General features: G+C 37.7%; 1 protein-coding gene across 2 annotated transcripts; it reads right to left on the reverse strand.

Moving 5' to 3' along the window:
- Positions 1-246: 246 nt before the first annotated feature.
- Positions 247-11,392, reverse strand: kmt5aa (lysine methyltransferase 5Aa). Of its 2 annotated transcripts, XM_005459643.3 has the most exons (8): positions 11,124-11,392; positions 7,389-7,542; positions 7,111-7,204; positions 6,916-7,026; positions 5,761-5,848; positions 4,782-4,841; positions 4,343-4,533; positions 247-4,017 (listed from the first exon to the last, which is right to left on the reverse strand). In XM_005459643.3, exons 1-8 carry the CDS (start codon positions 11,130-11,132, stop codon positions 3,807-3,809), a joined length of 918 nt encoding a protein of 305 aa, XP_005459700.1. In that variant the 5' UTR covers positions 11,133-11,392; the 3' UTR covers positions 247-3,806. The 2 variants fall into 2 exon arrangements, with proteins under 2 accessions (XP_005459700.1, XP_003455165.1); XM_003455117.5 differs by having other exon boundaries at positions 6,916-7,204; positions 11,124-11,390.
- Between the last annotated feature and the right edge of the window lie 1,755 nt (positions 11,393-13,147).

A 13,147-nucleotide genomic window follows, 5' to 3' on the forward strand; every position in this document is an offset into this window, starting at 1 on the left:
TCACCCTGTGACAGCTGAGATAGAGTCCAGCCCCCCACCCAACCCTAAACTGGATAGGTGGAATAAAATTGACAGATGGCGTGGTGCAGAGTGCCCTCTGGTGAACAAACTATACAACATCAACCCTCATGGTAGAAAAGAGTTCTTCCCATCTTTTTTTCTTTGAATTCCCATTTATTCAAAACAGTTTTAAGCATTTAAGTACTTCTTTCTTTTAATGGAAGAACAAATCTGATGCCCAAGACGTTTAATTTGCATATTACATCTTTATTAAACAATGCCTAAAACCCCAGCATTAAGATTTAATCAGCGCTACAACAGCAAAGATCTATCATGCCCTAAAAAACAGCCAACAGGTTTGTTTTGCCCCTCAACTATTATTGCATTAGTTCCACACAGACAATGGAATAATCCAGAGTGGAATATCTCTGTCAAGAAAGGCTCATATGAAAACATTTCATACACAATGCTACTGATAGAGGGAGTAGAGGAAGGTGTATCTTTATGTATTAAACACAGTGCATCACTTAAGATGTACTTCCTCGGATACATGTGACGGGGCTATTTATTATTAACACTGGGTTGTTGTTGTTGTTTTTTTCCTTTTGCATTTAAATAATATTAACAAGAACAGAAATCCAAACATTAAATATACTGAATATTTTAAGAATAACTTAGAGAGCTGGATTTGTTGTTGTCTTTTGGAAATCTCCATAACCTCGACAGCTGTACAGACAATAAGAACATAGAGAAATTGGTGCAAAAGGTACAATATATTGTTTAGCTGGGTCATTTTTAAAAGCTGCTACAATCAAGTAAAAAATTAAAAAAATAAAATAAAAGGCTTAAAGAAATAGTTCAACATTTTAGGAAATTGTGTTTCATTTGGATTTTTGCTGAGAAAATCAATACAACTCATATCTGTACAGTTAACATGAATTTGTCAGGAACGGCTTAGTTTAGCATAGCAGAAAGACTGGAAACAAGGGAAACAGTAGCCTGGCTATAAAAAAAAAAAAAAAAAAAAATACCAAAAAATATTGTGTGAAGTGGGACACCATATGCATTTGTGTATCACAATTGTCTTAAATTTGCCTTAAATTGTCAGATCAATCTCAAAAAGGCCAAACTGAAACTCAGAAACTAGTGCTAGTAAGAAGGGCAGCTTCCGTTTCCTTTTATTCTTCTTGTATTTACTGAGCAAGAGAGCCGGAAAAGTTGCTTTCAGATATCTTGGACTGCCTCCCTGCATTAACCTGTCCTACTTTGTCCCAAACAAACACTGTTTGTCACACTTTTTTTCTGAGATCTGGTAACACTGTGTCTTTAAACACAGGTCCCGATGGATCCCCCGACTAAAACCATAATTAAAACTACACAAAATAAAAATAAATGAAAACCAAATAAAGTAAAAGTCTGAACTACTACTAGAAACTATGGGTAAGCAGATCACATGTACACCATTTTAAAACCACTGCATCAGTGCGATGAAAAGCATCAGTGGCAGCTTGAGTACGTTTAAACTCATCCAACTGGAACTGAACTCCCTCATCATTTTCACATACTTGCAGAATAACCTACAACAAACAGCGAACTATGCTGTTAATTAACTACTCGTGTTTTTACCACAGAGTTCTGTTGTTACTGATAAACTGCTAAAGAACATAAGTGCGTCAAACTGTGGGACTGGGTGACATGTTTGCTTCATTACCATAAACACAAATGCATGATTTAATCCTGTGCTGCCCTCACTAGAACACCAAATGTGGATTAAGCTGCCAATTAACACTGTGTGTAACCAAGTCTGATTGTGTTTTTGTTGTTTAACTTGTTGAGCTTTACCCATTTATAACACACTACATTGTTGGAACGGGTCAGCTGTTATCGAGTTGGCTTTCTGTTGTCCACTGATTTGTATAAGCACTGTTAATTATGGATATATATGCAACAACAGCAAATCTGTTGGCATCTGTAAGAAGAAAAGCCATACAGTTGTTGTGAGACTGTTTTATATGCGTACGTAAATAGAAACTAATGGAAACATGGAAGAGTTCACAGTCAAAAACTGCTTGTGTGTATTTTGTAAAATACATTCATTTTCCCATTTTGCTGTGAGTTCAATAAGACTATGATGTCTGTATGTTGAAACAGGAATCTACAGATACTGGAACAGAATCACAGTTTACATTTACCAAAAATCGTGAAGATTTGGCACATAAACAAACTCTTTAATTGGTACCTGTACTGCACCTTGTTAATTACAAGAGCACACGCCGTTCTGGCTGGTTTTCAGTTTAGTTTCACCAGTACAGCAAATTTACACTATTCTCCATCCAGATGTGTGTTTAAGCGATCATTCAGAAGCAAATACTCTAATAATGCTAACAGTGGTGTTATATTACAGTAATAAGCAGATTTGACCTCCCCTGGCCCCCTCGGCTCCTCAAACCACGACACGACTTCAGTATAATTAACAGTAATGATAGTCCAAAAATTCAAAATGATATTTCAGCTAGGAGTTTAATTTTAAGGCAACGGGTGTAATCTGTCTGATAAAACCTTTATGAATAAAACTGAGAATTTGCATTTTGGCCTAACCATCAACATTTTCTCTCCCCTCTTAAATTAACGCAACTGCAAGTATAATGCATTGGATTTAAGCTCAGGTGTCAGCTCTCAAAAAAGGTGATCAGATTGACATTTTGCATAGACACAGGAGAGTTTGATCAATCTTCCCATTAAGTCTCAGCAAAAACTAAAAACATACAGCATAATTCCCAAAATGTCACAGTATTTCTTTTGAAACAACATTTGGATTTGTAACAGCAAGCAAATAAATATATTTACAAAGTGCAGCACCACAGACAGTGTCGTCATCAGTGGGAGAAGTTATAATTAAGTGAAACTAAATCCAACAGATGAGATAATCGTGTGAGGTTAGAGAGGGACACCGAAACTATTACTTGCATGAGCGAATCATCTCTTCGAGTCGCAAAGAATATTCTGTAGGTTTTCCCAGATACTTTTCATTTTAATTTTTAAAATTTACCACATACTAACTCTTTGTATATGGCATGTTTAATATTATAAAATACAATCTATGCTAAAAAATAAACATTCATAAGAGTAATTTCCATATTCTAATGTAATCTTTTCCATGATCAACACAAAGTACTTCATCCAGTGTCAAAACATGTGATCTTGTTTGGTAACCAAAACCCTGAAATGCCAAATAAACCGTGAACGTGATAAACTATTCCACCCCACTGAACAATGAGTGTGAGGTCCGATTGCTGAAAACAGATACCCCTTGAATAGAATACATATCTAAAAAGAGTTTGTAATTTGCATCTCATAGTTTCTGCTGATTCAAAATGGGGAGCAAATACAAGTATTGCCAAGTATCTACGTACTAATTAAAAAAAGCTGTATAAAAATGCAGAGCATCAACTACTACCTGCATGCTGTAGAAGCGCTACTCTAAAGGTAATACAAAATGTACAAAACAAATGTGCTGCAAAACAAAAGAATGTTTCTGAAACACGCATAAATAAAAAGTACAGATATCATCTGACAAGGCAGATGGACCTTAATCGAAATGTGATATGAACCCAATCAACCCCCATGACCTGGACCCATTAATGTCTACTAAACCCTCCCACACCCCAGCTTCCTCATTATTGAAACAAAAAAAAACAAAAAAAACAAAAGAGTACACATTCTGTTTCTAAGGCCTTTTGTACACTAGCTATTGAGAAACAAGTCTTACTGTACGTTTCCCTTTACTTTTTCTCTGGACCTCTTAATCAATATTTGAGCCAGGGGTGAGCAGCAATGGAAGCTTTGCTGCGGTCTCCATAGTCATAAAGCAGCTCCTCGCCTTTGTCAATATTTCGAGAGGCAATGAGAATGAGGTGAGGGACACCGTTGATGTCGTGGAGTTTGGTTTGGCAGTTCCCATTTTTACTGTGATTTATCAACCTACCCATTCGACCAGTCTCTTTTGTAGCATCCACACTGTTGACAGAAACACATACATTTACATTGGTGTTAGTATTAGAGGTTGTTTAATATACATACACAATATGTTCACAAGACAGCATTTACATTTTCATATTAAATACTGAATTGTTTTCAGTGACCATATTAGCTGCTATGCTAATATTTCATTTTCATTAAAAGAATAAAACAAAAAAAAAAACAAAAAAAAAAAAAACGAAATTAATAATTTGTCCTATCAAACTGGTGACTTTGGTAAACTGGTTTCATAACTTAATATAACACAAATTCCAAAATGTCCAATGACTGTTCATAGAATCCCAGATAAGTCTTTTCCTCCTACCAGTATGTTTTGCAGAGGTACTGGAAGTAGTACATGTAGCAGCCAGTTGCTGGATTTTGAGCATATTCGGCTTCTCTCTTTTTAGCATCGGTGATCTGTAGCAGGTCTCCATGGTATTCCACCACATAATCGCCTTTCTGGAAACACCGAGTGGCAAACACCGCTCTCCCCTTTCCTTCTATGTATTGCACCTACAAAAACAGTACAAGAGGCTTTCTGTGGTGACACAGCTTGGCAAAGCAAAGGTTCTTCAGTAAACATATGAACAATGTACAATTTGAATTAGGTCACTCTCAGCCTTTTTGTGGGCTTCATATTAAAATTAATCCTTAAAATAAGACATTTTTGTATGAGAACATTACAGTAAAACCTCATTTACAACGACAATAAGATTTTTCCTTCATATGAAGAAAGAAGAAACAAAGAAAATTCAACATACCTCCATTCCTTCCTCTATTCCACTTGTAATGAGATCGTCTATGAGCTTCTTTTCTTCGCACTGGTAATAAAATGGAACATGAAACAGGCCAGACCAGATTTCTCTTCATACACATATGCAGCGGGGGTAATAGTTATTTAATCTCTCGCAGTGCTTGCCAACAAGGGTTTCTCCATCAAGTGCCAACTCATCTTTTGCTTGGGGATCAAATACTTTCATTCCATGACAAATCAATGGAAATCAATTTTATTTTTTATGTTTTTGGTTAATATTAAGTCTCTCTCCATTAAAACAAAACCACGATAAAAATTAGAGACTGTTCATTTTGTAGGTGAGCAAACTTATAATTTAAGCAGGGCTCAGATAACTATTACCCCTAACGGTACATCCACACTATTAATAAAAAGTATATTACCCTCAAACACAGTCAGAGCACCACACAAGTGCAAACATAAAGACAATGTTTTTGACAATACTAAACATGCTATGAGAGTATATGTTAGGACAAAGCTTTTGTCATGAGCATTCTTAATAAGCTACAGATACAGCTAAGGTCAAAACTCCACCTTTGAACTTTATCTACTCTTAAAAAATCTGCACTTGTGGAAACTGTTCACCAGAATTTTCCATTCGCAAAAATTTTTACTTAGCAGTGACACTTCCATCAGTCTGAGAACCAATCAGTTAAGGTCTACTGACTCCAACTTCCTGTTCTGTTTGACAGTTATTGTTCACAAATTTTGATCAACCGAAAAAACAAGAACTAACAAACACACACAAAAAAGCTATATCATCATAATGTGTCCAGCCATAGCCTACAAATACAGGTACACTATAAACTAAAAGCACACTTTAATAAGACCCATACTTTTGCCACTTCTCCAAAGAAAACCACTTGAATATCAAATAATATGAACACCTATGCCTAACTACCTATAACATATGTTGTAGTACATTATGAAATAGACTTTTTTCTTACCTTGAGCTCTGTTTTACTTTTTCTTGAACTTCGTCTTACTGGATAGAAATCAGTAACTTTCCGGTTTTGGGAATTTTCCCCTCCTGCCCTGTAGTAAATAAACACATTGCAACATCAACAACTATTATACCCATTCAGCCTAATGATAGACTATTACAGCACTGCACCATTTACTACCAAGAGGCACTTGAACTCCTTCATGGATAGGTGCCATATTCATTCAGGCCAAAAAGGGAAAAAAAGTTTTCTTTGGATTTAGAGGACCAAGGATCAAACTACTGACCTTCCAACTGAAAAGCCTTCCCCTAACCACATTTAGACACTCGGTGGTGATAGTTTAACTTATTATTATATAATATAATATTGTAGTATAATATTATACTATTAAACACTAGTCTATTAATCAAGATTAGCCAGAAGAAAGTCTGTTTAATCAAATTAAGCCCATCTAGCCAAACAGAAATTTGGCTGTCAGTGAAAAACTACAGTCAACATCAGCAAGACATTCAATTTATTAATGGATCACTTGGCTTTTGAGATCAAATCTGACCTTGAGCCAAGATTCTTCTAACTAAGGTTAGCCAAGTCCTTGTAGGCTCTTCAACTGTAATGTCTAGGATTTTCCATAGCAAAATTTCCCTTGAGTGGATAAGACTGGCTCGTTCATCCAAGCTACCAGGGCTGATTTAGTAATTTAACTGTCAATTTTTAAATTTCTTCATCAACCAACATTACCAGACTAAAACTTACTACATATATTCCAAGTAACTAAGTCACAGCTAGTTGGCTTACCACTAGTCAAGAACGCAATGGAAGATTTAGACCAAATATTTTAAAAGTCTAACATCATGTACAAGTTAGCCACCAAAAACACATATAATACATTATTTAAAAGAGTTCAGACTATAACTATATTCCTTATATAGTGTCCATGAGGTTATCTAGTGTGTAGCTTTTGTGAGTTAACATGTTTACAAGAAAATGTAGTAATTAAGAAATCTAATCAGACCACCTATTCCATACATTGTATCTGGGGTATGAGCATGACATTTATACTATGTATGGTTCCTGTATACAAACGGCAGCATGTGGGCACACTCTTCTTCATGTACCATGAGGAAAGGTCATAAAAATGCATCAGTAATCAACACATACATTCTTCGAGTGGATTTCTTTCCTATGACCTTGACCCGGGCTCCCCTCCTCTGGTGGCCATGGAGAGCACCGCCATTGTTGGCATGTAGGGGAGTATGAGTTAAGCCATTGCTGAGGGGAAGGGAGAGTTCAGGATGAGAACAAAGGTAAGCTTCGGTGCAGTGGAGCTGCAGAGGTGATGGCTGTTCATCAGACCAGCAGGGTGAACACTGGCTGTAGCTGTTCTCCATCTCTGTGAAATCTGCCTTTGGGTCTTTCATTGGAGTGCTGATGGTATTCATTGTCTTTCCTAAGAGTGAATGGAGAGAAACATCATCCTTAAGATTCAGACAAATCTTGTGCTTCTAGTTTCTCTCACTGGAAATTCTTACATGATATATATATTAACAGGGATTCAGTTACTGTCCCATGGACTATTCAAACAACTCTCCTCTGCTGGCGATCAAACTGAAAACTGGAGTAAACATACTCACCTTCTCCTGGCTTCTGGGCATCATTCTGCAAGGACAAAACTGGAGAGCACTTTCCCTCCTGTGTCAACCTGATGGTGGGCTTTTCATCTTGAACTGATGATATGGAGTTGGTGCAGCTTAAGAGGGTGAATGAGTGGCTGTTGCATACAGTGTCCTGTGAAAGGAGAGAAAGCTTGATCACTCTCTAGAATGATCCATCACAAAACATGGAGAGGAATCTTTAGGAATATTTGGGATAGTCCGTTTATAGCAACGAGACAAGCTGAGGCACATCTGAGTGTAAAAGCTGTGCGACAGCCTCTGGTGGTGATTTAGTACCTAAAATGGGAGCTACTTCAACATCCCCCAACAAAGCACAGAACTTCTTCCTACTAGAGGTGGAAACAACAAGCTCAATTTACGAAAAAAAAAAAAAAAGGACACCAAAAAGTAAGTAGGAGGAGATACTAGCAGCTGGTGATGTACAACCTTGACGTGCACCATTATTGCTCTATAACTGAGGATTCATGCATGAGCAGGAAATCCATGTAGTACCAATGTTGTAACTACAAACCCTTGGAAACCCAACACCGTAGTCTTTGCTAGAACCTGATGTGCAACTCCCTGGAAATATAACGACACGTCTTGTACAACCAAGCACTACTATTGCGATTGCCCTGTTCAGTACCACTGATTCCTCCTATGCATGTCCACCTACTTTTTTGCCACATTTTTTGAATTTATCAGTGAGACAATAACAATCATTGTCTCAATATATGATATGATGAGCTGTGTGCAAGCTGCAAGCACCAGTAAAATGTTAAGTATTTTTTTCTCCGTGTCGTCAGAAATATCGTGGTATAATTTTGAGTCTATGCCCACCGGTAACTGAATGTGAGGCTTAGGGATGGGTAGCGAAACCAGAGAACCGGTTCCCACTGTTTCAATTCCTTGGAATTGTTTGCCATTTTTGCAAACAATTCCCTTATCGATTCCAGTTGCCCCGAATGACGTCACCACGTTGTGGAGCGTCATTTACCTGGCAAGAAACATGACGCCTAAGCGGCTCAAACACTCAAAAGTTTGGTTATACTTTACAAGAATGGATGACAACAGGGCAACTTGCAATACTTGCAAACTAGATATTTCATTTAAAGGAGGAAACACTACGAATATGCAAAAGCATTTGCTCACAAAACACGCGATAACCTTAAATGAATGTAGTGTTTTTAATTCCGCTCTGGACTCGTGAATCTCAACCCAGCAGCAGCGGTAACGTTTGCACGTCCTCTTCCGTTAATGCGGCAGGTAAATAATCAACTAACAGTGCATATTATGTTAGCGCGATCTGCCTTATTACAAAACCTGCCATTACTTTGTGCTGCATTTAGGTGACCATGATGAGAGAGACAGACAGAGTCTGGCTGGCTCAGATGCTGGCAGTTCTCGCTGCAGTCTACCGTTAGCGTCTCCTTTCAGGCCAGGATAGATGAATGTCACCGAGCAGTGACTAAGTTTGTGGTCAAAGGCTTGCACCCATTTGCCACAGCAGATGCCCCCGATTTTCGGTAAGTGAATGTGTTTAATTGTAGGCAGGGACATTACTGGATATTCTTGTGTAATTGCTACAGAATAATTTATGTTATACTTTGTTATTGCTACAGAAGAATATTTATTTTATTATTTTACATTTACAATTTTTCCTGGGGACCCTGTGACACCCCATTGAAGAGCCGAAGGCTGTGGATCTCTTAAGATCCCACTGTTGGGTTTGTAAGGCCATGTTACTCCTAAATTTCTATCTTGTTCAAAGAGAAGATATAAAACAAAGTTCTAAGCTAAGCGACCTTAGTGTTCTCCTTTTTAAAAAAGAATCAATAAGAGAATCGAATCGTTAAACAGAATCGAAAATGGAATCGGAATCGTGAAAATCTTATCAATACCCATCCCTAGTGAGGCATATATTATTGGAAAGAAACAAATATTAGAAACAAATAAAATGAGTCTAATGGAGCACAAAAACAAAAGCAGATCACCAATCCAAACCAAAATGCAAAAGGATTAAGTTGAATGAGTCACTCAAGATATGTCTCAGCTAATTTGTTGATAAGATGTAGCTTGTTTTCTTCTGTAGGAATGAAGCTGAAATGATGCAATCAACAGGAAGGGATAAGATCAACAGCCACTTTTACTTTGTCACGGTGAAAACAGTCAGATGGGTGGGGGGGTGTGTGTTTTGTGGTCATTCTATTAAACTACTTCACTTGAAAATCTAGAGCTTGATTTGCATATTAAATGTAAATGCAATGTCTAAACACTAGAATACACACAGGAAAGACAATATTATAACCATTATAATAAAATATCAAGATGGGTGCCAAATGATAGAAAAAAAGTGTATCATTAAGGTGTTTGCCTACCAGGCTAGAGATGTTTCTCTACCATTTTGAGACTCACTCTTCAAGTCCCAGGAAAACTACTGGAGGGACCAAACACCAGTTTTCTAAAAGAAATGTATTCATTTATTATTTAGAGAGAACTCTTTCATAGGTCTGACCCAAATCACAAACAGGCCACAGATATGACCCACATGACTTTCATCCTAAATAAACCCTTCAGTGAACCTTGTGCCCTCAGGACAGAAGCATTGCCATCCTGGAAATTAGCATTCTTATCAGGGCAGAATGTTTCAACATAGGACGAAGGTGATCACTCACAGTAACTTTGTGCTCATTTAGAGCAGGGGTCTCAAACTTAAATGAGCTGTGGGCCACTGCTGGTACTGTCATCTCATTGGAGGGCCACATTAGTGTTCAAAGTAGTACAAAAACAAACAAACAAACAAGAAAACACCCACAAATATTTCTGAAAATGTAGTGTTTTGTTAGTTTTTTAAAATGTCCAATATTGTATAACAAGACAAAACTGGAAAAGTTAACGCATTTTTTCCTTACTCTTAACTAACTGAAGCCTTTCATCGAACTACCAAATAAACAAATTGGTACTCTCTTCCTGGTGAGACACTTGAGTGAACCTTTCCTTTGTCGAGAAGTGTAGCCAAACAAATCCATCATAAATGGCCCGAAAGCATGACACACCCAGCGGATCCCCTCGCTGTAGAGGTAAGAGGTTCAGTTTTTCCTTTAATTTGTCACACACCTTATCTCATCTACATTATTTTACATATGCGTGTAATTATTTTTCTATATTCATTGATTCCTTAATATCTCTCCTCAATCTTATTATTTCAGTCGCTACTTTCCACCAGTGTTGTGGGTGGGGCCTGGAAAAGGGGACCACGCTGGATCCACACCCACCTACACTCCCCAGTCAGCCCCTTTAAATCCAGAGTCAAGGCACAGATAGGCCTCCTGACTCATTATCTCCCGATCACATCCATTCAAACCAAACCACAGAACTGATTTTAATCTATAAACCCCGTTCAAAAATACAAATGCAAATGGACATATTTCGATCTCTTCTACATCCGAAAATGCTGCTGTGTCCTCGGCTGCCAGGCACATGCATGTAGCTTTCAGTAGCCAAAACAAGAACTCCCCAACAAAACGGCACCTCTGTAGCGAGTCTAACGACACTAACTTACAGAAAAAAATACTACCCAACTGGGCTACAAGTATTAATTAAATACATTTCCACCGACAAGCACCTTAGTCTCAAGAGTTATCCCACTTTAGCTAGCTCTCCGTATTTAACCACAGTTTGGCTCGACGGTGATGACCAAACAAGCAAACTTACCCCGTTCATGTCCGACTTGTTTTCGTTGCTCCTCGCTCGGCACTCTCCTCTCGATTAGAGAAAAACACAAACAGAAAATCCAGTAAAAGGCTAGGCTCGCCCTGCTCCTACAAGGGAAAGATGTCCCTTCACGTCGGCCGCTTCCACGGTGACTGCGTGCCCTTCTGTTGCATTTAAACCTACAGCAGCTCAGCCAATACAGCCTCCACAGCTCCGCTCCGCCATCTTCCCGTCTGCTTGTAAATGAAGGAGAGGAGTGGAGGAACTCCGGCGCCCCCTGCAGGTCCACAGCGACAGTACAATTATTGTGTGTTTTGTCTTTCCGTTTTCTCTCGTTTTATTAGCCAAAATTTCGATAAATTTAGTGTCTGCCACGCAAAACAAACCAACACTCCCAGGCTTCCATGTTGTCTTATTTTTCCTTTTAAGTTAACTGGTATTTTAACGCAGTAAGCCTGTGTAGGTACTGTATTATCAACACTCACAGAGGGCACCAGTGCAGACTGTAAGTTTGTAAATGGATTTGTGTTTAAATAGTGGCCTTCTACTGAGTTGAATACTCAAAGCACTTTCTACTGTAAGGTCATTTATCTATACCTAATTGCTTTCTAACATTCACACATACACACACTCTGATGTTTGAGGACCTTGCCCAAGTATGGCTCAGTCTGGGGAGTGGAGGCCTCTGCCCTTTTAATTGGTAGGCGACCACTCTACCATTTGAGCAACAGTCTTCTATAAACAAAGCTAAAGCTATATTAAAGAGGACCTCTTAATTAATTAATTAATTTTTGGTCATATATTATGTCTATTATTATTCATCTCTGGTTACTCCCCCCCTCATCTTTTGTCCTGTTTCCCTCCACTACTACACTGAACTGAACTGAATTAGATTCAGTATTCATAACACATATCATAACTGTTACAGTAGCAGATGGTCATACTAAACATGGACAAAGTTTCAGATTCTCAGATCAGTATGTGTACAGCTATTGTAACCCAAAAACAGTTTTTTTTTTTTTTCAGATTTATTTTCTGTTCTTTAATTTTTATTATGCCAAATTATGATGTCCATAATTTGGTGAGCTCACTCTTGAGGCAAAGGAGCCACACCCACTTGCTTTTCAGAGCATCTGTTTGAGAGTGGGAGAAGAAAATTGGCTTAAAATTTAGAAAACTCAAATGTCCCGTTTATACCAGATAATGAACTGAAGTGTATCACAAAGGCCCAGTATAAGAAAAATACAGATTATTTGTAACTGTGAATCAAAGCAACTCTAGTAGAGTCTAAGAGTAAAGCTATAGAGTTAGAAATAGGCAAGATTTAATTTCTGCTTCAAAATCTTTCATGTACAGCTTAGTACAAGGTACCAAAAGTAAATGTCAGTCATCACGTGCACATATATCAATTAATAAGAAAATAATAGTAATAATAAAATGTACATTCACTGTACATTTTAATATCATTTATTTCTTTATTTAGTATCTGTAGCTGTGTTTACTAAAATCAGTTTAGGTCTACTTGCTAAACATTAAAAAATCACAGGACAAAGGGCAAAAGATTGAAATTTAAACTCTGTGCTCTTTCTTAGCTTAGCAGAAATCTCACTTAACTGTCACATTTTTAAAATACTCACACTTACAATCACCTCTGTGCAAAGGATTTTACAATACAATTCAGTACAATACATAAAGCCACTGTTTTTTCATAACTGAATAACACTACATGGCTTCTGTGTTGATATCTGTCATAAGGTATGTGGATACCAGTAGAGTGAAAAATTCTCAAAATATTGCCAAAGCTGTAACATATCATAATGATTGTATAGACACCAAATCTGACTCTTTACACTGATATAATGAAGATCAAAACAGTAGCTTTATAAACAACAGCACTCAGAGAGTGCAGGGCCCCCTGATGGACAAGGGCTATACTAAAGCTTTGATGTTTTATGTTGTTTGTATTACTGCTGATGTCAGCCTGCTTTTGCTACAATATGATTACATCAGACTGTTATGGCGCC

Source organism: Oreochromis niloticus, linkage group LG7 (assembly GCF_001858045.2).
Source record: "Oreochromis niloticus isolate F11D_XX linkage group LG7, O_niloticus_UMD_NMBU, whole genome shotgun sequence".
Classification (NCBI taxonomy): Eukaryota; Metazoa; Chordata; class Actinopteri; order Cichliformes; family Cichlidae; genus Oreochromis; species Oreochromis niloticus.